At 42.0% G+C, this 24,049-nt stretch overlaps 2 protein-coding genes across 6 annotated transcripts in view; one reads left to right on the plus strand and one right to left on the minus strand.

Annotated features, from left to right (window-relative positions):
* SGPL1 (sphingosine-1-phosphate lyase 1) overlaps positions 1 to 6,375 on the minus strand; it is a 59,258-nt gene extending 52,883 nt beyond the window's left edge. The window contains exon 1 of the mRNA XM_056530746.1: positions 6,223 to 6,375. Coding sequence (XP_056386721.1) covers positions 6,223 to 6,234 — 12 coding nt within the window. The 5' untranslated portion in view covers positions 6,235 to 6,375. The remainder of the gene's footprint in view (positions 1 to 6,222) is intronic.
* Positions 6,376 to 6,434: 59 nt separating this feature from the next.
* LOC130282483 (probetacellulin-like) overlaps positions 6,435 to 24,049 on the plus strand; it is a 50,492-nt gene continuing 32,877 nt past the window's right edge. For 2 of the 5 annotated variants that reach the window (XR_008846410.1, XM_056530756.1), the window contains exons 1-5: positions 6,447 to 6,602; positions 13,360 to 13,440; positions 15,756 to 15,873; positions 17,055 to 17,192; positions 22,540 to 22,589. Coding sequence is in view for 4 of the 5 variants with exons in the window: in XM_056530756.1 (XP_056386731.1) it covers positions 13,410 to 13,440; positions 15,756 to 15,873; positions 17,055 to 17,192; positions 22,540 to 22,589 (337 nt within the window). In the remaining variant the exon portion in view is untranslated. Of the gene's footprint in view, positions 6,603 to 13,359; positions 13,441 to 15,755; positions 15,874 to 17,054; positions 17,193 to 22,539; positions 22,590 to 22,742; positions 22,825 to 24,049 lie in introns of all 5 variants that reach the window. The other 3 variants (XM_056530754.1, XM_056530753.1, XM_056530755.1) reach the window with 3 other exon arrangements.

A 24,049-nucleotide genomic window follows, 5' to 3' on the forward strand; every position in this document is an offset into this window, starting at 1 on the left:
GGAAGCCATGGCACGTCAGGGAATTATATATTACATCAATATAAATGGTCCTGATGTAGTATAAGGATGCTAGAGTCCACCAAAATGGCCTAGGACTGGACAATGCATCAAAAACATAACCGAAACCGAAAATAAAAGCAATTAACCAATGTCATCTTGGCCATGTTGTTTATTTTGTCTCACAGATCACATGACCTGACAACTCAGAATTTTGTTTTGGTGCCTAGGTTTTTGCCAGCCGTGCGCACAGCACCCTCAGATTATGCCCGACGGATGAGAAACACGCAGTTTCACTGTATACTCTACTGGGTGAGTAGAAGCTGCGTCACCGCACTGTGTTGCTGGGGGGAGCAGTGGATGATCTAACAGTCAGGCGGCCATCTTCCTGGGTTTTCTCAGCAGATAGTAGACCGCCCCTTGTTCCATATGCTGGTCTTCTCCATGATAGGGAGGGCTTAACCCTGCCCTCATTTACCTCATGGGTCAGGTAAGTAGGACACACACTCGGGAGTTGGACCTGCATCATACCTGGTAGGTCCTGGTAATGTCATCGAAGACACAATGTCTACAGAAGGTCTGTACTATTCCTTGTAAGTCAGCAATTGATACAGCTTGCCTATGGCAGACTGTAGCAATAAAACGTTCATCTCATAGATAAATATATAAGCAACTGATTAGTGATAATAGGCCACAAGGAGGCCAAAAAAGTGTAATGGAAAATAAATAAATATTAAGAAAATTCCCCCTTCCCAATAAAAATTATTTCCCCTTTTTTCCAATAAAAACGCATGATCAATGGTGTAAGCCCAAAATTCAAAAAATCTCATTTATGATCACATCACATCCCAGAAAAAAAAATAATAGTTTGAATCCCAGAAAAATCAATACTACACAAAACTGGTACCAGTAAAATCTACAGCTTTCGCCCAAAAAAAAAAAAAAAAAAAAATAATTGCTTTAAAAAAAAATTAATAAATCAATCCTGGCTCCTAACTTTTAGTTTTTGATAATTTTCATTGTTTTTCAAATGACTCCAGACTATCACTTAAAGGGGTATTCCAGGCCAAAAACTTTTTTTTATATATATCAATCAACTGGCTCCGAAAGTTAAAACAGATTTGTAAATTACTTCTATTAAAAAAATCTTAATCTTTCCAATAGTTATTAGCTTCTGAAGTTGAGTTGTTGTTTTCTGTCTAACTGCTTTCTGATGACTCACGTCCTGGGAGCTGTGCAGTTCCTATGGGGATATTCTCCCATCATGCACAGCTCCCGGGACGTGACATCATCATTGAGCAGTTACACAGAAAACTTCAGAAGCTAATAACTATTGGAAGGATTAAGATTTTTTAATAGAAGTACTGTATCTTTCGCCATATAAGACGCACTTTTTCTTCCCCAAAACTGGAGGAAAAAGTTGGTGTGTCTTATACGGCGCATACACACCTATCGCGACGGTCCCTGCGGCCATCAACGGCCGGGACCCGCGGCTAATACAGGACATCACCGAACGCGGTGATGCCCTGTATTAACCCTTCAGACGCGGCGATCAAAGCTGACCGCTGCGTCTGAAGGGAAAGTGACACTAACCCGGCTGCTCAGTCGGGCTGTTCGGGACCGCTGCGGTGAAATCGCGGCGTCCCGAACAGCTTACAGGACACCGGGAGGGACCTTACCTGCCTCCTCGGTGTCTGCTCCGTGCCGGGATCCCCTGCATGGCCGCCGCTCTCCTTCGACATCATCACGTCGTCACGCACGCCGTCCCATCATCCAATAGGAGCAGCGTGCGTAGCGACGTGATGACGGCGACGGAGAGCGTGGATCCCGGGGAAGAAGACGTCCGGAGCGTCGCGGGGAAACCCCGGGGACGCGGTGACAGCGATGGAGCGACATCCAAGGCAACGGTGACGGGTCCGGAGCGGCGGGGACACGTGAGTATTACCTCCTATCCAGAGGTCTTCAACCTGCGGACCTCCAGATGTTGCAAAACTACAACTCCCAGCATGCCCGGACAGCCGTCGGCTGTCCAGGCATGCTGGGAGTTGTAGTTTTGCAACATCTGGAGGTCCGCAGGTTGAAGATTACTGTTGGGTTCAGAATCTTTTTTTTCTAGATTTTGCACCTTTAAAATTGGGTGCGTCTTATATGCCGGTGCGTCCTATAGGGCGAAAAATATGGTAATTTACAAATCTGTTTTTCCGGAGGCAGTTGAGAGAAAAAAAAAGGTTTTGCCTGGAATACCCCTTTAATGAGGAGAACCTATATATATTGCCCTAAGGCATATATACTTCCAGATATAAAGACAAACCTCAGCTGGCCATACACCGGATACACTTCGGGTCAGATATCGTGCAGACTAGATGGGCCAAATGGCTCTTATCTGCCGACACATTTTATGTTCCTATGGCCAAACATCAAATGCGCTGGGATCTGATCTAGGCTTGTCTGGTGGACAGTGGAACATCTCATGTGCATGGCTGGAATTTATTTATTGTACAGGATGATTCACTGGGTATAAAACACGGTAAGTATGTATATCTTCATGCCAGATCAGTGACATCAGAGCAATGAGCAATTCTATAAACAATAAACATCCCCCGGCCACCTTTACATAAGGACTCGCACTTATAGACCTAGATCTCCGCTTCTATATCCAAAACCGCACTAAGGGTGGGTTCACACCACGATTTTACAATACGGTTTTGGCATTCGGTTTCATAAAAAAAAAAATATATATATATATATATATATATATATATATATTTTGCAACCATACAGAAAACCGTGCCCATAGACTTCCCATTCAAAACCGTATGCACCATAATGTATACAGTTGTCTCCCTTTTACAAACCATACGTTTTTTTTACTTTTTTTTTCCGGACACAAAACCATGGCCTACCACGGTTTTTGGTCCAGGTGAAAAACTGTATTAAACTGTATACGTTATTTTTTTTTAGCATGGGAGTCAATGGGAACCGTACAGAACCATATGTGCGTACAGTTGCATCAGGTTTTCACCATACGATTTTTGGCTTTGCTCCGTTTTTTTCTTGGAATTTCAAACAAACAAGTAAAACTTTATTCATAATGGAGTGAAAAGTTAAAAACGTATACGTTTTTTTTTCTTAAAAAACGGATGCAACCGGACATCATTTTTCAAACCGTATACGGTTTTAAACCGTATACAGATAAAAAATTTTACACACGTTTTGATACAGTTTAGTCAGGTTTTGGGGAATCCGTTTTTTGCAAACTGTATTGCAAAAACGTGGTGTGAACCCAGCCTTAGATAATGGAAGCTATGGACAAGACTTCTGTGAGCGTCTTGCTATACCAGGCCCATTGACTAGGTGTGCAGGTGGATCTGATCTTATACTTCTTACTAAGCAGCAGGACTAGTGCTTGTGTAGAGGATAAATTACTACGTGCATTACAATGCTTCTACCGTAATGCAATGAGATCACATATACAGCATTCTGCGCCGACACATCATAAGTGTGACACGGGAAAAACTAATCCCACAGCAAAACAACTCACAAGACCAGATGTGTGCTGGAAAAACCTGTCCGGCCACCGAGTACAGCGGGAACCAGGAGCGCAGGGCCAATAGTAGTATAAACCATCTGTACTAGTTGGTTATGAATGATAACCATATCTAATACTGGCTATAACATTAAAGGACAACTACGGGATTGAACATGTTATCCCCTATCCTAAGGATAGGGGATAAGTTTCAGATCGTGGGGGGTCCGACCGCTGGGGCCCCGGCTCTCTGGTTAGAGAGGGCGTGTTGACCACCGCACGAGGCGGCAGCTGACACGCGCCCTCCATTTATTGCTATGGGAGAGCCAAAGCGCTGCCTTCAGCAATTTCAGGCTCTCCCATAGCAGTGTATGGAGGGGGCTTGTCGGCCGCTGCTTCGTGCGGTGAACATGCCCTCTCTAACCAGAGAGCCGGGGCCCCGTACGGGAGATCGTGGGGGCCCCCAGAGGTTGGACCCCCCGCGATCTGAAACTTATCCCCAATCCTTAAGATAGGGGATACATTTTTCAATCCCGTAGTTCTCCTTTAAAGCCGTTTTGGTTAATGGCTACCATCTACAGCAGTGTATTCCAACCAGGGTGCTACCAGCTGTTGTACAACTACAACTCCCAGCATGCCTGGCTGTCCAGGCATGCTGGGGGTTGTAGATTTGCAACAGCTGGAAGCACCCTGGTTGGGAAGCACTGATCTACAGTGAATCCACTAAATAGAATGTGAAGCAGAGACAGGAGGCTGCGTCTGGTGTATTGTTTATTTCCCTTAGGCCTCGTTCACATTACCGTGGGGCTCCGCTATTCAAAGTTTCGTTGGATGCGAACGGCAATGTGAATGAGGCCTTAAAGGGGTTATTTAGGATTATTAAAAACAGAAGCATCTACTTAAGTGAATTTAACTGTAATACCACACACAACCTGAGGACAAATGTGGTGCTGTTTTGGGAAGAAAAAGTAAAGAAAGTGGTCCCTATATAGGACTGAGGTGCCTTATTAAAATATAACTTTTAATAGTTAATCGCTAAAATATGTTAGACTTATCAAATTATAGTGCTCAAATAGTGCAACCAAGCAAAAAGACAAGCAAATCAACACTTAAGAGCTACAAATTAGCATATGGTGCTCGTATATCGACCTAGCATCACAGTCAAGACTGTAACAAACAGTAATTGTCAACATGCCACCATATCGTGACTGATACTTTAGAAACGGAAAAACTCCATTCAGATATTGGTTAGAGTCCCTTGTCCCAACGTGTTTCCATGGGGGGGGGGGAACTGGTAAATAACTTTGTTCCTCCCACTTCATCAGGGGACTATAAGTCAGCGTTATATGTTAGATAACGAGTATCAGAAAAGCAATCTCTTATATGGAGACACAGATGTTCTGTACTCCAAATGAAAAGAAATTATATACAAAAAAAAACAGTATGTCACTGCCAGGGTCTCTATAGTAGCTTATGCGGCCAGTTATCCACCGTTTGTCCCCAAAAGGTCCTGGATCATCAGAGAGCACTTAGACAGAAAAGAAGAACTCAACTTCAGCAGTTCATAAATACTGGAAGGATTAAGATTTTTTTAATGGAAGTAATTTACAAATCAGTTTAACTTTCTGGAGCCAGTTGATATCTTAAAAAAAATAAATAAAAAATAAAAATGTTTTCCTGGATAACCCCTTTAAAAGGTGTCCTCCTATAACAGTCGTCTTCAACCTGTGGACCTCCAGATGTTGCAAAACTACAACTCCCAGCATGCCCGGACAGCCATTGGCTGTCCGGGCATGCTGGGAGTTGTAGTTTTGCAACATCTGGAGGTCCGCAGGTTGCAGACGACTGTCCTATAAGATCAGACCAGGTATTTGCCCTATTACATTGAAAGAAGTCATCCAGGTGCCCCTTTCTTTATGCCCCAAGAGGGGAAGCTGAGAAGGATTAGTGCCACCATGTAGGGCAGGGGTGCCTGGTTACCCGAGCTGCTGCCACGTATTACCACATATCCTGCAGGGAACAGTCCAGGATAGACGTGTTGTTGTCAGGACATGTTCTCCTTGGCTCCAGCTCTTCAGTCATCTTCCCTCATATTTAAGGCTATGGTCCCATTATGGTTTCCCCTTATGCTTGTGGTATATACATCAGCAGTACAGATCTTATATAAGGTGGAAAAGTAATGAGCACATAGGCTAAAGCAGAGTTTCCCAACCAATGTGCCTCCAGCTGTTGGACAACTACACCTCCAAGCATGCTGGGAGTTGTAGTTTTGCAACAGCTGGAGGCACACTGGTTGGGAAACACTGCATTATCCTATGCCCTCATTACTTTTCCTTCTTATGTAAGATCGGAGCAGAGAAAGTTATTGATGTTTCATTTATCACTTCGATAGAAAGTAACAGAGACAAAGCTAATAATAACCCAGAGTTTATTATTCATCTAGAGCGCCCCTCACCCTCCACAGCTGACACTACAATGGAGCCTGAGCTCATCCAGGATTACTGCACTAATATAAACTTCCCAGCTTCCCTCAGGAACTACAACTCCCAGCAAGCCCAAGTATCTGCATGACCTCAATAACCTGGCACTCATATAAATCTACTGTTTGAGCCCAAGCTTCCCAAATAGAGTAAAACTACAACTCCCAGCATGCCCCAAGGCTTTTAACAACAGTAGAACTTGCAGGAAAGCCTCCTCACCTGTAAGTCCATGTCGCGGCGTCAGTCGGGACTGGTGACAGGAGGGCAGAGGTCGCCTATCTCCGGGCCGCTCTCCTTCCCTGATTTAAAGCTCTGCTGCTCATTGCCAGCCGGCTCCTCCAGCTCCTCCTGCCTCCCTCACCACTCCTCCAGCCTCCCTCACCACTCCTCCATCTCCCCGGCCGGAAGTGGCGTGTGTGCGGCCGCCGCCTGTCCTTGTCTCACGCTTAGAAACGACGCCATCTCGCATAGCAACGGCGCATAACGGCTGCTGATTGTGGCGACATCTAGCGTCGGAGGGACGGAAGTGCAGGCCTGCTGTGTGTGTTATATGAGCGGTCATATCTGTGCCTGGTGATCGGTCAGGGATCAGTCCACAAGTAACTGATTTACATAGATTTATCATAGACATTTGTCTATAGGAAAGCTGGATCACATTCCACTGAGCATGTCATCCGGCTCTCCCAGATTCCTGAATGACAAATATGTATCACTATAGGACCATGCAGGCTTGCCATTCAAGGGGTTATCCCACAATTAAAACGTATCTATAGGATTGGAGATTGTAGTGTTGAGCAGCATAAGCCATATTTGAATTTGCGATATTTCGCTAATATATGGAGGAATATTCGTCATATATTCGCAAAATTTGCATATTCACAATATTGGCGTCCTTTTTTTTACTATGCGCCTCAAAATTTGCATGCGCATGTGCATTCACCATAACATTTGCATGCGTGATAAAAGAGCTAAAAGAAGAGAGGGAACAATATGCGCATATGCCAATTTTCGGGCGGCCGCCAGTCTGACACAGTAACTAGTATTGGAGCCTTGTTTACACCACACGTTGGAAGCGGGGAAGGATGATCACTGTGATGTGTACTGTGAAAAAAAAACAGTATTCTTCCTGATCTTATGATCAGTGGATGTCCCAGAGGATAGACCCCCACCAATCATGGAAACAGGTAAAAATGTCCCCCTGGAATAACTGGATGGAACGCACATAAACGGCCATCGCAATTCATTGTCCATAAGCCCCTTACAAAATGACTGGCCATGCATGAGTGGTGCGCTCCATTTCAGGGGGGAAATATTCTACCTGTTCTTGTGATTGGTCGGGGTCCCAGAGGATAGACCCCCACGGATGAACTATCTCTATTATCCCCTGTCATTGGAGCAGAATATATTGCATCACAAACTGTGCCCTACTAATGGGGTCTGTAGGGCTCCTGTCACGCGTCCAGAATTTTATTGATTGACTCATTGATTGGTCTATTTAGATGCAGGTGTGAACCTTGATTAAATTATATATATATATATATATATATATATATATATATATATATATACAGTAATCCCTCAACTTACAATGGCCTCAACATACAATAGTTTCAACATACAATGGTCTTTTCTGGACCATGGTAACTTGAAACCAGACTCAACATACAATGTACAGACAGTCCAGATCTGTGAAACATGTCAATGGCTGGAAGAACCGACCAATCAGAATGGACATTCAGTATTACTGAATTACTGAAGCGCATGCACTGACTGGCTGTCTGGTAGCGCCCCCTACAGTACAGGGAGGTATTACATGTTCTGTACTACTCCTTACCTGTGCCAGGGTTAGCTGCTCCTTTGGACATCAGGTGAGGGCGGCTCCATGTTACTTTTTTAGGACACTGTGTTTACTGTACAGGACCCTGAAGAAGCTCCTGTCCTCTACATAGACCAGCGTTTCCCAACCAGGGTGCCTCCAGCTGTTGCAAAACTACAACTCCCAGCATGCCCGGACAGCCTTCGGCTGTCCGGGCATGCTGGGAGTTGTAGTTTTGCAACAGCCGGCGGCACCCTGGTCAGGAAACACTGACATAGACAGTGATTTACAGCTCCCAGCAGATCTTTCTTACTTTTATATGTACGATCTTGCTTTATCTGTATTAGTTATCTACTTATTTTTCTTTAATCCTCACTTTTTCCTATTTTTGGATGACCTTTTGGTGGCTTCAGAACCAATTACCAGGTTTCCATAGAGTTCTGGTCTCAACATACAATGGTCGTCCTGGAACCAATTAATATTGTAACTTGAGGGTCCACTGTATATGTATGTGTATATATATATTAGTGTTGAGCGGCATAGGCCATATTCGAATTCGCGAATATTCGCGAATATATGGACGTCTATATATATATATATATATATTCGTCATATATTCGCGAATATTCACATATTCGGAATATTCGTTTTATTCTTGCATACGCGAAAATTCGCGCATGCGAAAATTTGCATATATAAAAATTAACACAGCTGAAAATTCGCATATGCGGAAATTAGCATATGCAAATTTTCGCATATGCGAAAATTCGCGCGCCGGTCTCACACAGTAGTATTAGAGCCTTCTTTACACCACACAAGCTGGAAGCAGAAAGGGATGATCACTGTGATGTGTACTGTGAAAAAAAAAAAAAAAAAAAACACGAATATTCGTACTTACGAATATATAGTGCTATATTCGCGAATATTCGCGAATATGCGATATTCGCGAATAAAATTCGTATTGCGAATATTCGCGAGCAACACTAATATATATATATATATATATATATATATATATATATATATATATAGTGGATCTATTGAGCACTACACTAAATTATATTCCTAATATGCCACTGAGATCAGAAGGAAGCAATGTGTGAATATATAATTCAGCAATGATCCATTCTGCCCACATCCTTAACCGTTTTTGCATTTTCGTTTTTTGCTCCTTGCCTTTAAAAAATCATAACTCTTTCAATTTTGCACCTAAAAATCCATATGATGGCTAATTTTTTGCGCCACCAATTCTACTTTGTAATGATTTCAGTCATTTTGCCCAAAAATCTACGGTGAAACAGAAAAAAAAATCATTGTGCAACAAAATTGAAAAAACACCGCCGTTTTGTAACTTTTGGGGGCTTCCGTTTCTACGTAGTACATTTTTCGGTAAAAATGACACCTTACCTTTATTCTGTAGGTCCATACGATTAAAATGATACCCTACTTATATAGATTTGATTTTGTCGGACTTCTGGAAAAAATCATAACTACATGCAGGAAAATTAATACGTTTAAAATTGTCATCTTCTGACCCCTATAACTTTTCTATTTTTCCGTGTATGGGGCGGTATGAGGGCTCATTTTTCGCGCCGTGATCTGAAGCTTTTAACGGTTCCATTTTTGCATTGATAGGACTTATTGACCGCTTTTTATTCATTTTTAAATGATATAAAAAGTGACCAAAAATGCACTATTTTGGAGTTTGGAATTTTTTTTGCGCTCACGCCATTGACCGAGCGGTTTAATTAATTATATATTTTTATAATTCGGACATTTCCGCACGCGGTGATACCATATATGTTTATTTTTATTTTTATTTACACTGTGTTTTTTATTTTTTTTAATGGAAAAGGGGGGTGATTCAAACTTTTAATAGGGGAGGAGTTAAATGATCTTTATTCACTTTTTTTTTCACTTTTTTTTGCAGTGTTATAGGTCCCATAGGGACCTATAACACTGCACACACTGATCTTCATCATTGATCACTGGTTTCTCATAGGAAACCAGTGATCAACGATTCTGCCGCTTGACTGCTCAGGCCTGGATCTCAGGCACTGAGCAGTCATTCGGCGATTGGAAAGCGAGGAGGCAGGTAGGGGCCCTCCCGCTGTCCTGTCAGCTGTTCGGGATGCCGCGATTAGCCGCGGCTATCCCGAACAGCCCGACTGAGCTAGCCGGCCACTTTCACTTTCAACCGCGCGGCTCAGCCTTGAGCGCGCGGCTAAAGGGTTAATAGCGCGCGGCGCCGCGATCGGCGCTGCACGCTATTAGAGGCGGGTCCCGGCTTCACTATGACGCCGGGCCCGCCGTGATATGATGCGGGGTTACTGTGTAACCCCGCGTTATATCAGGAGAGCAGGGCCAAGGGCGTATCTGTACGCCCTTGGTCCTTAAGGGGTTAATGAACAGTGCCCGCTGTGATGGGGGGCTCGCCCCTGCCATCTATTACACTCTTTGATGTGTCCTTTGCTTCCATAAAACATGGGATTATGTTAATATAAGGAAGTCATCCTATGAAGACATGAGCTTTGAAATAAATCTTAGGTTGATGACCTGGCCCTGGGATATCCCATTTAGTAACAAATATAAAGAATAATCCTAAACGTTATGTGCATGAAATAAACCATTAAGATCTCAGCAGGTTACAGTCAATTGCATCCGAAAACATTAATGGTTTGTGTTCCTGAAAGGGAATCCACATCTACTGCCTGATCACTCTACTAAACAGGTTTCTCAAGGTGTTTACTTAGCACCTCCCATTGCTTCATCATGCAATAGACAAAGCTATAATTATGAAGACTTAAGAATTGATAAGGACGTTATGTTCCATGTTGTTGGTTTATTTTTTATTTCTTGATCTAAGATGAGTTGCCTGGACACCTACCGTATTTTTCACCATATAAGACACACTTTTTCTTCCCCAAAACTGGGGGGGAAAAGTTGGTGCGTCTTATACGGCGAATACACACCTATCGGATCGGTCCCTGCGGCCATCAACGGCCGGGACCCGCGGCTAATACAGGACATCACCTATCACGGTGATGCCCTGTATTAACCCTTCAGATGCGGCGATCAAAGCTGAAAGCCGCGTCTGAAGGGAAAGTGACACTAACCCTGCTGCTCAGTCAGGCTGTTCGGGACCGCCGCGGTAAAACCGCGGCGTCCCGAACAGCTTACAGGACACCGGGAGGGACCTTACCTGCCTCCTCGTTGTCTGCTCCGTGCCGGGATCCCCTGCATGGCGGCGCTCTCCTTCGACATCATCACGTCGTCACGCACGCCGTCCCGTCATCCAATAGGAGCGGCGTGCGTAGCGACGTGATGACGGCGACAGAGAGTGTGGATCCCGGGGAAGAAGACGTCCGGAGCGCCGGGGACACCACGGGGACGCGGCGACAGCGAGGGAGCGACATCCAGGGCAGCAGTGACGGGTCCGGAGCGGCGGGGACACATGAGTATTACCTCCTATACCAGTGGTCTCAACCTGCGGACCTCCAGATGTTGCAAAACTACAACTCCCAGCAACATTTGGAGGTCCGCAGGTTGAAGATCACTGTTGGGTTCAAAATCTTTTTTTTTCTAGATTTTGCACCTTTAAAATTGGGTGTGTCTTATATGCCGGTGCGTCCTATAGGGCAAAAAATATGGTAATTTTTAGCGCTGAAATGCAGGGTGCAAACAGAATAGATTTACCTCCTTTTACTATTGGGTCATCCAGTGCTTGATGGCATTTTGCGTCCGAATTCCACGTAAATTTAGAACAGGACCTTTCTTTATGCGGAAATTTTTTGCAGACAGCGGGCACCAGCAGAGCATGCCAATGCTAGGACCACTCTGAAATGCCCCTTCTCCATAGACAGTGATACAAAATGGATTCCTCAAAAAGAATTGACGTGGTAATTCTTTATGTGGAGGCTAGAATCCGAATTTCAGTAGCAGATGTTTCTGCCGCAGAGTTTCCGCCATGTGGGCAGTGCAGCAGAATCCCATTGGAAACAATTCCGAGCGGAATCTGGCGGAAAAACTGTGTCGTGTGAACATAGCCTTATAGGGATTGTCGCTTACTGCTTCTATGGGGAAATGTAGAGTCTAGCAGTATAAATTGATCCACTCTATTTGAATCTCATTTATAAATACTTTTTGAAGTTTTGCCCCCTCCCACCCCACCCAAACCCCCTCTGTCTGCCCCTTAGAAAGTATAGAAGGTTTATGCATATTAGGCTCCTTTCACGCTATAAAGTTCTTTCGTTTTAAAGAGCCGTTATAATGTTGCATTATGAAAACCCTTAAAAACGGCCGTTACAACATCCCATTAAAGTCTATGGGATTTTTACATTATCCGTTTTAACCCGTCATAGCCCGTTATTAATAACGGACGTTATTTGTGACGGGAGAAAAAAACGGTACATGCACTATTTTTCTCCTGTCACAAAATATTTGTACTTGGAAATAGGCAGCTATAATAATCCATTAATACATTGGCCCAGATTTATGAAAACCGTGTGAGAGAAAAGCTGGAATGATTTTCCCACAGCAGCCAATCACAGCTCAGCTTTCACTTTACCAGAGCTTGTTAGCTGAGCTGTGATTGGTTGCTATGGGAAAATTGCTCCATTTTTTCTCTCATACAGTTTGATAAATGTGGGCCATTATGTTTGTAAATGACTTCTGTTAAAAAAAATCTTAATCCTTCCAATACTTATTAGCTGCTGAATACTACCGAGGAAATTCTTTTCTTTTTGGAACACAGAGCTCTCTGCTGACATCATGACCACAGTGCTCTCTGCTGACATTTCCATTTTAAGAACTGTCCAGAGTAGGAGAAAATCCCCATAGCAAACATATGCTGCTCTGGACAGTTCCTAAAATGGACAGAGATGTCAGCAGAGAGCACTGTGCTCGTGATTCTTTTTGGAGCTCTGTGTTCCAAAAAGAAAATTATTTCCTCTGTAGTATTCAGCAGCTAATAAGTACTAGAAGGATTAAGATTTTTTTAATAGAAGTAATTTACAAATCTGTTTAACTTTCTGGCACCAGTTGATTAAAAAAATAAAAATAAAATAAAATAAAAACGTTTTCCACCGGAGTACCCCTTTAAGTATTTAATCTAGTCCACACTTTCAGCAAATGATTTTATAATCTCCCTAATCCCTGCTTGTTGTTGTTGTTGAGTGGGATCTCTCCTTTTTTACTTCCAGAGTATTAGTATGTGTCTAGGTTAGTGTTTTCCAATCAGGGTGCCTCCAGCTGTTGCAAAATTACAACTTCCAGCATGCCCGGACAGCCAAAGGCTGTCCGGGCATGCTGGGAGTTGTAGTTTCGCAACAGCTGGGGGCACATTGGTTGGGAACCACTGGTCTAGGTAATGTGGTTACCATACATGTGTGATACCTGTTCTGTAACCACCACTTCACCACTATATTTGAAGAATTGATACAATGTTGCTATACAACTCCATACCATGTTGTTATGCAAGGAATAATCTTTATTTGCTGAAACCAGAATATCTTTTTATGTTCATTCTGCTTATCATTTAGGTTAGACTTTCCATGCAGACCTGTGGCTCTATCTAAAGGACCCATCAAACATGCTCATAGGGGTCATTTTAGCTATTGCAGGTAGAGTATCTATTTAGCTTGAAATAAATACAATACAGTTAAAAAAAAAAATGTCTTAGGGTACGTTCCCACCTGGCGTATACACAGCGTATTTCACGCTGCGCAAAACCTGCAGCAGCAGTGGGAAATACGCTGCGTATCCCTCGCTCACCATACACACAAGGCTTTCCGGCGGCAGCCCTATGTGTGAAGTGAGTTTTGGAGGTGGAGCCACGCATCACAGTCATGCGACACATGGCCCCGCCTCCAGATTTTGCGCAGCGTGAAATAAGCTGCGTATACGCTAGGTGGGAACGTACCCTTTGGGTGCATTCACGCTGAGTAATTCATGAGGAATTTACTCGAGTAATTCCTCTTGAATTCTCCACTTAGGAATAATTAACATCTGCTTTGCCGTTGACTTCAATGTATTTTACTCTGCACTGTTCACACTGCGTAAATTACGCTCGCTGAATTCCGTTCTGCTAGAAGAAAGAACATGGAGCAGAAGTCCATTGAAGTCAATGGTAAAATGTTTCCACTTGAAAACGTTTCCACACGGAATTAGCGTGAAATTCGCACAGAATTCACGTGGAATATCAGCACGAAAAAAAAGAAAAAGGGAAATTCCAATTGGTGGTTGTAGTCCAGCAAAAAAAAAAAAAATCAGTTTCCTCATATATTCCGCGCGGAAAATCTGTGCAGATATCCGCGTTAATTTTGCACAAATTGCACAAAAATTTTGTGGGAAAAAAGCATAAATTCCGCTTCAGAATTTTTACGTGAGGATTCCTTTAGGGTACATTCAAACTGCTGCATATTTGTGCTGCATGTTTTGTGCAGCTGATTTTGCTACCCATTAACTTCAATGGGTAGCCAAAAATATGCATCAGATCCTGTACCTGTGAACATACCCTCAATCAATATCTACACTCTCACGTTCTCACGATGTGAGACTGTCTTCCCACATGAGCACCACGTTCTGCTAAATAAGCGCAGGAACCGCTGCCTCGCTACACCCAACTCACACCACGAGGCAGCGGGGCATCTCTCATGTGGGAATAGACCTCACATCATGAGGACGTGCGAGTAAAGGGAAGATGCATATTTATGAGGTAGTAGGGAATTCGGACGACAGAAAGGATGGAGGCAGGGAAGCTTGGCTAGCCCGCTCCCTCCTCTATTGTGCACAGAGGAAAATTTACATTTTAGAAATGGGCCTATAACTCTGGAACCGGACCACGGATCTTAGTAAATAACTAAGATCAGGTTCATCCGCACTATAACCCTGTGTTTTGGGTTTAGTGTAAGTGAACTAGTTGCCAGATTCCCTTTAAAGGGGTTCCGACTCCAGCGTTCGGAATAGTTTGTTCCAAACGCTGAGCAGCGGAGTACCCCTTTAAGTAAAGCTATCTACTATCTGACTCGCACAGTCTATGGTAAGTAGCTGTAATGGAAGACTGATAAGCAAATATTAGCTCCTTTACTATGAATTATTAAACTTAAATGGGCACTGTCAGATTCAAAAACTTTTTATATGTCGTGCATCTTGGTAAAACGTTAAAGGGGTACTCCAGTGGAAAACATTCTATTCTACTTAAAAATCCTTCCAGTACATATCAGCTGTGGTATGCTCCACAGGAAGTTCTTTTCTGGCCACAGGGCTCTCTGCTGACACCTCTGTCCATGTCAGGAACTTTCCAGACTAGAAGCAAATCCCCATAGCAAACCTGTCCTGCTCTGGACAGTTCCTGACATGGAAAGAGGTGTCAGCAGAGAGCACTGTGGTCAGACAGAAAAGAAATACAAAAAGAAAAGAACTTTCTCTGTAGTATACAGCAGCTGATAAGTACTGGAAGGATTAAGATTTTTAAATAGAAGTAATTTACAAATCTGTTTTAAACTTTCTGGCACCAATTGAATACCCCTTTAACCTTTCTAATATACTTCATAAGAAAATAGTATTTCCTTTTTATAGAAATCATGTCTTATAAAATCAAGGCTTTGCCTGGGGACCACTAGTGGTGGGATTTTCAGGAGCTGTTATCTTTATTAAATATTCTAAAGTTTTATTACAAAAGGTCTTTAATTTTCATCAGTAGCAACATAGAAAACGTTTGCATCTGACAGTGTCCATTTAAGTAAATGGGACAAAGTTGCTTTACAACAGAGATGTAATGACTGTGGTTGAGGGGGTGCATCCGCGACTGGGCTAGCAGGGGAAGGGGAACCTTCCCCTATACATTTAACAGTACAATGAGTTTTATTTTATTTCTAGACTATTGCACTTAATTGTATTGCATTTCCATTTGTAAAGATATTTCCAAATTTTACAGCTTCGTATGTGGCAAATGCATCTGAGAATTTATTTGCTGAATGTCCAGATGCATACACCCATTTCTGTTTACATGGCACATGTCGGTTCTTGGTATCAGAATGGACACCTTCTTGCATGTAAGTATGTAAAAATGGTCATATAGTATGATTTCTTCTTTTGTAACCTTTGCACTTTATATACATATACACCACTGAAAATGCACACAGTTATGCCACTCTATAGGAATCATTTTTTTACAATCATAGGTGGAGAGAATCAGATTATGGAAAGATAATAAACCCAATATAGGGATAATAAACACAGTAATGTCACAATACATGTACACAGCTGACAAACCTATGATCCATCAGTACAGCCATAATGACACAGTACACGGGTATTAACACAGGAATAAAGTCACATTACAGGAATGATAACCATGGAAGCTGGCACTTACACATAGTGATGTCATAGATTTGGAATCATGTAGAACAGTAGTTTCCAAACTGTGGGCCTCCAGATGAAAAACTAGGGGCATTATGCTGGGAGTTGTAGTTTTGCAACATCTGGAGGTTCACAAATTGTAGACCACTGATGTTCTCTCTGAAGGACATAGCCAATTGAATTAATTTAGCATTATGTACTGCATTATTTCTTCGGCCATGTTCTCTGCAGTATAAAGCAGATTGAAGGTCCCAGGATTGTTAAGGGGATCTTAGTTACATGTCAGAAGTTTTGATTTGTGGGGGTCTGGATGCCTATTAAAACTTCTGCAGAGAAGAAGGAGTAGGAAACGGAAGCTGGAATCGATCGCGCTGTCATCAAATTGGGACAAATCCAAAATATCAGGTAAGATACTTTATTTAAAGTACACGCAATGCGTTTCAAAACACTCAGGTTTTTTCATCAGGCGTCTGACACCTGATGAAGAAACCTGAGTGTTTTGAAACGCGTTGTGTGTACTTTAAATAAAATATCTTACCTGATATTTTGGATTTTTCCCGATTTGGTGCGATTCCAGCTTCCGTTTCCTACTCCTTCTTCTCTGCATATTATCACGTCCGCTAGCCGGCATGGGAAGCCGCTGCAGTCTCAGTGTATTCTACTCTTGTGAGCGTTGTGCCTTCCTAGCACAACCCAACCAGGTGAGCGAGTCCTCATTACCATCACCCCTCACCGCCAACTCTCATTGATTCCACACAGGGAGCGCTCCGTGTTCTTTTCTGTTTATTAAAACTTCTGCCATGTTGCTATGACATTTCAGAAGTTTTTTTTTTTTTTTTTTTAAATGATAGATACTCTTTATATTCTTTCTTAGATGTTTCACAGGTTACATGGGCAGTAGATGCCAGAAAATGGATTTGTTGCAGATGATGGCTGGTGACCCTCACTCCATTTTGGCAGCAGCACTTCTGGTTGTACTAACAATGACTTTCATCACATACTTTGGTATTTAGTAAGTATACTCTTACATGTTTATCTGCTATAACTCACCAGAATTGTTATATTATAATAACACATCCCTATCTGAAGACTATGAATAGTTATTATAGCAATGCAGCTTGTCTACATAAAGTATAACCAAAGAAGTATACATCAATCCATATCATCAATCCATAGTCATGATGTCACAGGATAACAGCTCAACAAGTAAGACTATGATAGAGAACCGAGGTTAACTGTATAGCACACAATACCCATATGCTGGTAGCTATAGTATGTAGAATGTGAAAGGTACAGTCCTCTGTTGAACTCTATGGGGTATCTCAATATGCAAAAAGGATACAGATGTGTATCTAGTATAGATAGTGTATCAGAGGTGGAATGGCGAGAAGCAGAAAGAAGAAAAAAGGGGGAAGAAAAAAGAAAGAAGCAGAGAAAAGAAAAAGAAGAGATAAAAAAAACAAAAAGAAAATGGAAAAAAGAATAACATTTAAAAAAATTAAGAGAATAAAATGAAAAATAAATGAAAAAGATGTAAAAAAAAATTATGGAAAAAATTGATTTTTTTTAAAAAAGCAGGTAGTATGTAAGGACGAATAAAAATGATTAAATAAGTAATGCAATATGCGCTGTAAACATTAAAGGACTAAAAAAATGTTACTGGTTAAAAAACACACATACAGTAGGGTGGATGTTGCAAGGCCCTTGCTCCTCCACCTAAACAGTATATACTACACAAAGTAATAAAATCGTATATAAAGAAGTATAAATAAAAAATACTATATGTTTGATTATTTATAACCCCTCAGTGGTGGGTCTGGCACTCTCACAGTTCATGAAAATGTATTTCCTGTGGGGAAAAGGTAGATCCCGTACATATGAAATGTTCAAAAAATAATCACAGTATCCTAAATAGCAAAGTATCCTGTAAAGAAGGTTGCAGTAGAGATAATGCAGTGTAAGTAGTGGTATCACACCTCCGTATATGTCCATACTCTATGCAAGAAGCGGTTCTGTAATCCTGTAAAGTAAAGTTCAGTGGGACTATGTCCCGCTCACTGGGTCCATGTATTAAAGAGGCTACATTTTTCATGGACATAAGTATTCAGACCCTTTGGCTAGACACATGAGGGAGATTTATCAAAACCGGTGTAGACACAGAGTGGTGCAGTTACCCATAGCAACCAATAAGATCACCTCTTTCCTTGTTCACAGGCCTCTTTAAAAGTGTAAGAAGCATTTTGATTGGTTGCTATAGGTAACTGAACCACTCTCCCTCTGTACAGGTTTACATAAATCACCCCCTTGATATTTGGCTCTGGGCCTCTCATTTCTCTTGATTATCTGAGAATGAGATGTTTCTACACCTTGATTGGAGTCATCTGTGGTAAATTCAGCTGATTGGACAAGATTTGGAAAGACAAAGCCATGTCTATATAAGGTCTCACAGCTGACAATGCACATCAGAGCCAAAACCAAGCTATGAGGTGGAAAGAACTGCCTGTAGAACTCGAGACAGGATTGTATGGAGACACAGATCTGGAGAAGGGTAAAAAAAAAAAATCCTGCTGCCCTGAAAGTTCCTCTGGCCTCATAATTTTTAAAGGGGTACTCAGGCAAAAAAAAATTTATTTTTTATTTTTATAGATATCTCAAGGCTGACTGCTCAAACAAAAAAATATGTACTTATTTTCTTTGCTCCTTAATAGCCTCCACTTCCTAGTACTGGGGATCAATACGTCTCATTGCCACTTAGCCAATCACTGGCCACAGCAGTGTCCTGCCCTGTCCTGGGTGAATGGCAATATGTGCATTAACCACAGCACCAGTAAGTTTAGCACACTATGGTCAATTCAGTTCATTGCTGCTCAGCCAATCGCTGGCTACATTGGTGTCTGGCTGAGCAACAGTGTGACATATTGACCACACACAACACACACAATAGGAAATAGCTGGAACTTACAGTATCTCACATAAGTAGAGTAGATCCCTCACATTTTTGTAAATATTTAATTCTATCTTTTCATGTAAAAACACTGAAGAAATGACACTCCACAGCCTATATAGCAGTGTTTAATGTTGTGTCTCCTCAAAATAACTCAACACACGGCCATTAATGTCTAATCCTTGGCAACAAAAGTGAGTACATCCTTAAGTGGAAATGTCCAAATTGGGTCCGACATGTCAATATTGTGTGTGGTCACCATTATTTTCCAGCACTGCCTTAAAGAGTATCTGTCATCAAACAATATTTGGAGAAAGTGGGCATTCCCCAGCAGGCATGACGTCACTGAAGCCTGCGAGAGCTGTGCCTCACCATGCCCCACACACACTTCCTGAGTTTGGTCTCCTGCCAGGCCGGGAGGAGACCAAACTAACTGTTTGACTTGCAGTAGGGAACAGAACAGAGCCACCTAGTGGCCATTATTTCAATCACATTAAAACGTATAAAGGTTGAGAATTTTAACAGCAAATAAATAGCAAAGCGTCTTATAATTACATAAGGAACAATATATTAAAAGTTTAGTTTGGTTACAGGTACTCTTTAAGCCTCTTGGGCATGGAGTTTACCAGATCTTCACAGATTGCCTTGTGAGTCCTCTTCACTTCTCCATGATTCCAGTAATCTATTTCCTTAGTCTGCTTGTCTTCAGCAAACTGTTTGCAGGTTTTCTTCAGCTTTATCTTTAGAAGAGGCTTCTTTCTGGGATTACAGTCATGCAGATCAATTTGATGCAGTATACTGTGTATGGTCTGAGCACTAACTTGCTGACCCCCCACCCCTGAGTGGAACCTGCCCTGTTAAACCTCTTTATGGTCTTGCCCACCCTGCTGCAGCTCAGTTTCAGGGTCTTGGCAATCTTCTTATAGCCTAAGCCATCTCAAAGTAGAGCAACAATTATTTTTTTTCCAGATTTTTAGAGAGTTCTTTGCCATGAGATTCCATGTCAAACTTCCATTGACTAGTATTAGAGAGTGTAAGAGTGATTCACACCTAAGACCTTGCAACACTAAAAAAGTCACATGACACCAGGAAGGGGAAATAGCTAATTGGGCCCAATTTGGACATTACCACTTAGGGGTGTACTTACTTTTGTTGCCAAGGTTTAGACTTTAATGGCTGTGTGTTGAGTCACCCCAGACATCTGGTGCACGGAGCGAACTTTGATCTGTGCTGGATGACTGGTGATGCGGTGCGGAGGCTCGTGACGTCACGGCCATGCCCCCTCAATGCAAGTCTATGGGAGATGGGTGTGACAGCCGTCACGCCCCCTCTCACAGACTTGCATTGAGGGTTGTGACCGTGGCGTAAACGTGCGGGGCGCGGCCGTGACGTCATAAGCCTCCAGCGCTTAACCCAATGCTCTAAACAAATGCCGGGTGCAGCACGGAGATTGCAGGGGTCCCCAGCGGTGGGACCCCTGCTATCAGACATCTAATCCCCTATCCTTTGGATAGGGGAAAAGATGTCTAGGAGCAGAGTTATACAGACTTCACACTCACTACTTTAAATTGTAGAAGTGTGCACTCAGTCCTGGTTTTTAATCCCTAATGCAACTTGGTTTGAAGAAACTTTATCGGAGGACCTCCCTTTGTAGATGAACTGATTTATTATATTATCTCAAGGGTCATGAAATGCATGGGGATGGCGAAGTAGCTAGCACCTGGCCCTTCTGTTCTAGGTCTCAAAACCAGCACCATACTTGTGGGCCAAGTTTGGTCTTTGCTTTGGGGACCTATAATATCTATGAATGTCCCTGAGTGACTGTAAAGAAATTACTGATTCTAAAGGAACTAGTGGGAGTATAATCAGCTGATACATCACATGGCTACATAAAACTACACCAAAAAAGGGTTCAGCAGCACACCAAAAGTTGCAAACAAAGGTCATTTTAATTCCCCATGTTCAAGGGACAACATTTCAGCAGTATTTCACTGCTTTTCTCATGCATGCTTGAGAAAGGCAGTGAGATACTGCTGAAACGTTGCATCTGAACATGGGGAATTAAAACTACCTTTGCAACTTTTGGTGTGCTGCTGAACCCTTTTTGGCTGGATATCTCCATACAGTCTGCGACTGGGACTGTCTAACACCAGCCTGCACTCGCTTTCTACATTTTATTTTGGCTGTGCTGCCTCAACACCTATTTGCTGTACATAAAACTATGGCTACATTCACATGCAGCAGGTTGTTGCATAAAAATTATTTATTGATATTGATATATTGATAATGATTTCAAAAAATAATTGGCCACAGAAAAATGTATCATGGATTTTAAGTATCATTGTATCAGGCATTCTGAAGATTTTCAGATCTGCAACATGTTTTCTATTTTGTCTATACACAAAGCGATATATAGTAATATCTCCTGCTAAATCAATAATTTATAATCTATAACACTTGTGTGCACAGACGCTATATGGCACACTCTAAGGCACATAGTTCCAATAGCTCAACATTATGTAAATGTAGGCACGGCATGTGTTGTCATATAGTGCGGCATTATGGAGAGATTCTAAAGGGGCACAGAGCCATACTTTTTTTTTTTCTCTTTCAAATTTTAATTAAATTGAACAAAAAAAGAGATGCAGTAGGCATCTTTAAAGCATATTTGTCAGGAAAAAAAATGTTGCTCAGTGCCTATTCCTGACCATGTACATCTCATTTTTATGCATCTAACACCTATATCTATAATAAAATACCTCTTTTCATTAGCTCAAAGTGTTAGAAATCTTCTCAGGGTAAGGGGGCGTGTCCCTCCCTTGTGGTGGTGGGAGGTGATTAGTGTGTCTTCTCATGCAGCCTTGTCCATGAGTCATCTCTCGTCCATGACTCATTGACAAGCCTGATGCTGCTGCAGGACTAGTTAGTGTTCTAGTAGGTATGGGGACCCTTCCCATAGACTTGCATTGAGGGGGCGGGATGTGACGTCACACGGGGGCGGAGTCGTGATGTCACGAACTTCCGTTCCCTTGGTCGGGGCTCAGACCCTCTAACGCTTCCGGAGCAGAAACAGGTGGGTGCCGCATGCTATATTGCGGGGGTCCCCAGCGGCGGGACCCCCGCGATCAGACATTTTATCCCCTATCCTTTGGATAGGGGATAAGATGTCTAGGGGTGGAGTACCCCTTTAAACCCCCATTTTACAAAAGGTCTTTAATTTTTATCAGTAACAACATAAAAAAAGTTTGTAGATCTGACAGGGCCCATTTAAATTTCTATTGGCGCCATATTTAATCTCTGTAACTGGAAGGTTAGAGGGAACCCTAAAGCATTATACCTGAGCTCCAGCATTAGTACTAATATTTCTGACAATAAAATTCAAATAACGCAAGTAATTCTGAATTGTCTTTTATAGTTTATGTAGGAGAAAGGCACAGAGTGAGCTGAAGACTATTGATGTTAATGGTAAGGTTTTGCAAAGATATTTAGAAATGCAATTATTAATGTGTAGGTTATGGAAAACTGTTTTATGGGCATGGACACCATTGGGGCTTTTTATTTAACTGATAAGCATGTATATTATTGTTGTTGTTGTTGTTGTTATTATTTATATCACAGGATACTTGTTCAAAGAAAAGTGGGAACATCTAAATCGGGCACAGAAATCAAGGAGGACCGGACCAATGGGGAAATAGGAACGGTACTTTATTGTAAAAACATGCTTGGATTGTTGTTGGAAAGTGTGATGATGATCAGTGCAATTTTTTCGAATGTGCTGGTATTGGCTGTAGGGGATGTTCACCAGCCATTTTTTTAAATTAGCACTATGGAAGTCTAAATAACTGTTGGCATCCACTTTCTTAATGAAAGTGGAGGTAACAAAGGAATGTTGATCACGAGATATGCAGATGTCCAAAAAGTTAACACTTTCTCTGTTGTGATCAATGGTAAATGAGAGGCCCCAAGTGTTCCGGTTAAACTGTGTAAGAAGATCTCAGATGGTGTCAGTGGGTCCACTCCAAATAAAGAATAAGTCATCTATAAAGCGACAGTAAGTGACAATATGCTGCATGAGTGATGGATTTTCCCAGATGTGGTGTGATTCAAAGGCTCCCATAAAAATATTGGCATAAGATGGGGCTACTTTCGCCCCATCATGGTCCCGGATGCTTGATGGAAAATGGACCCATTATACAAAAAATAATAATAATTATGTAATATATATATGACAACGATTTTATGAGGAAATCCTGAGGTTTTGAAATGGATGCATCCTTCTCCAGAGCTGATTGTACACAATGTAGACCCAAGGTGTGGTCGATATTCATATAAAATGCGGAGACGTCACAGGTGATTAGACAGTAGTGTGGCTCCCATTTTGTAGTCATAAGATGTTCAATGAGTTGTGATGAGTCCCTGAGATAACTATGGAGGCTGGTGACGTATTCCTGTAAATACAGATCCAGATAATGTGCTAGGTGGCTAAGAGTAGAATTAATGCATGAAATAATGGGTCGTCCAGGCAGGTTATCAATAGATTTGTGAATTTTTGGAAGATGGTAAAAATAGGGTTTATTATTGCTGCTGGCGATTAAAAATCTGAATTCTTCCTTAGTTAATATCCCCTTTTCTACTGCTTGTTTGGTGAAAGCAAGTAGGTCAGCTTGTATTCGTTGAAAGGGGCCCACAGTTACACGTTCATAGTAAGTGGAATCTAATAGAATTCGTAATGACTCGGTATGTTATTGATCATTATTAGGGATGAGAAAATCGAATCTGACAAATCCAAATTCGTTATGAATTTCAGGAAGAATTTTTTTTCGCAACAAATCCGAATATCGCCGCAATTCGATTGCATGCATCTCTTCATTAAACTCCATTTAGTGCGGTCCAGGCTCCAGGGCATCTAAAATGGCAGATCCACA

The sequence above is a fragment of the Hyla sarda genome, chromosome 7 (genome assembly GCF_029499605.1).
Source record: "Hyla sarda isolate aHylSar1 chromosome 7, aHylSar1.hap1, whole genome shotgun sequence".
NCBI lineage: Eukaryota > Metazoa > Chordata > Amphibia > Anura > Hylidae > Hyla > Hyla sarda.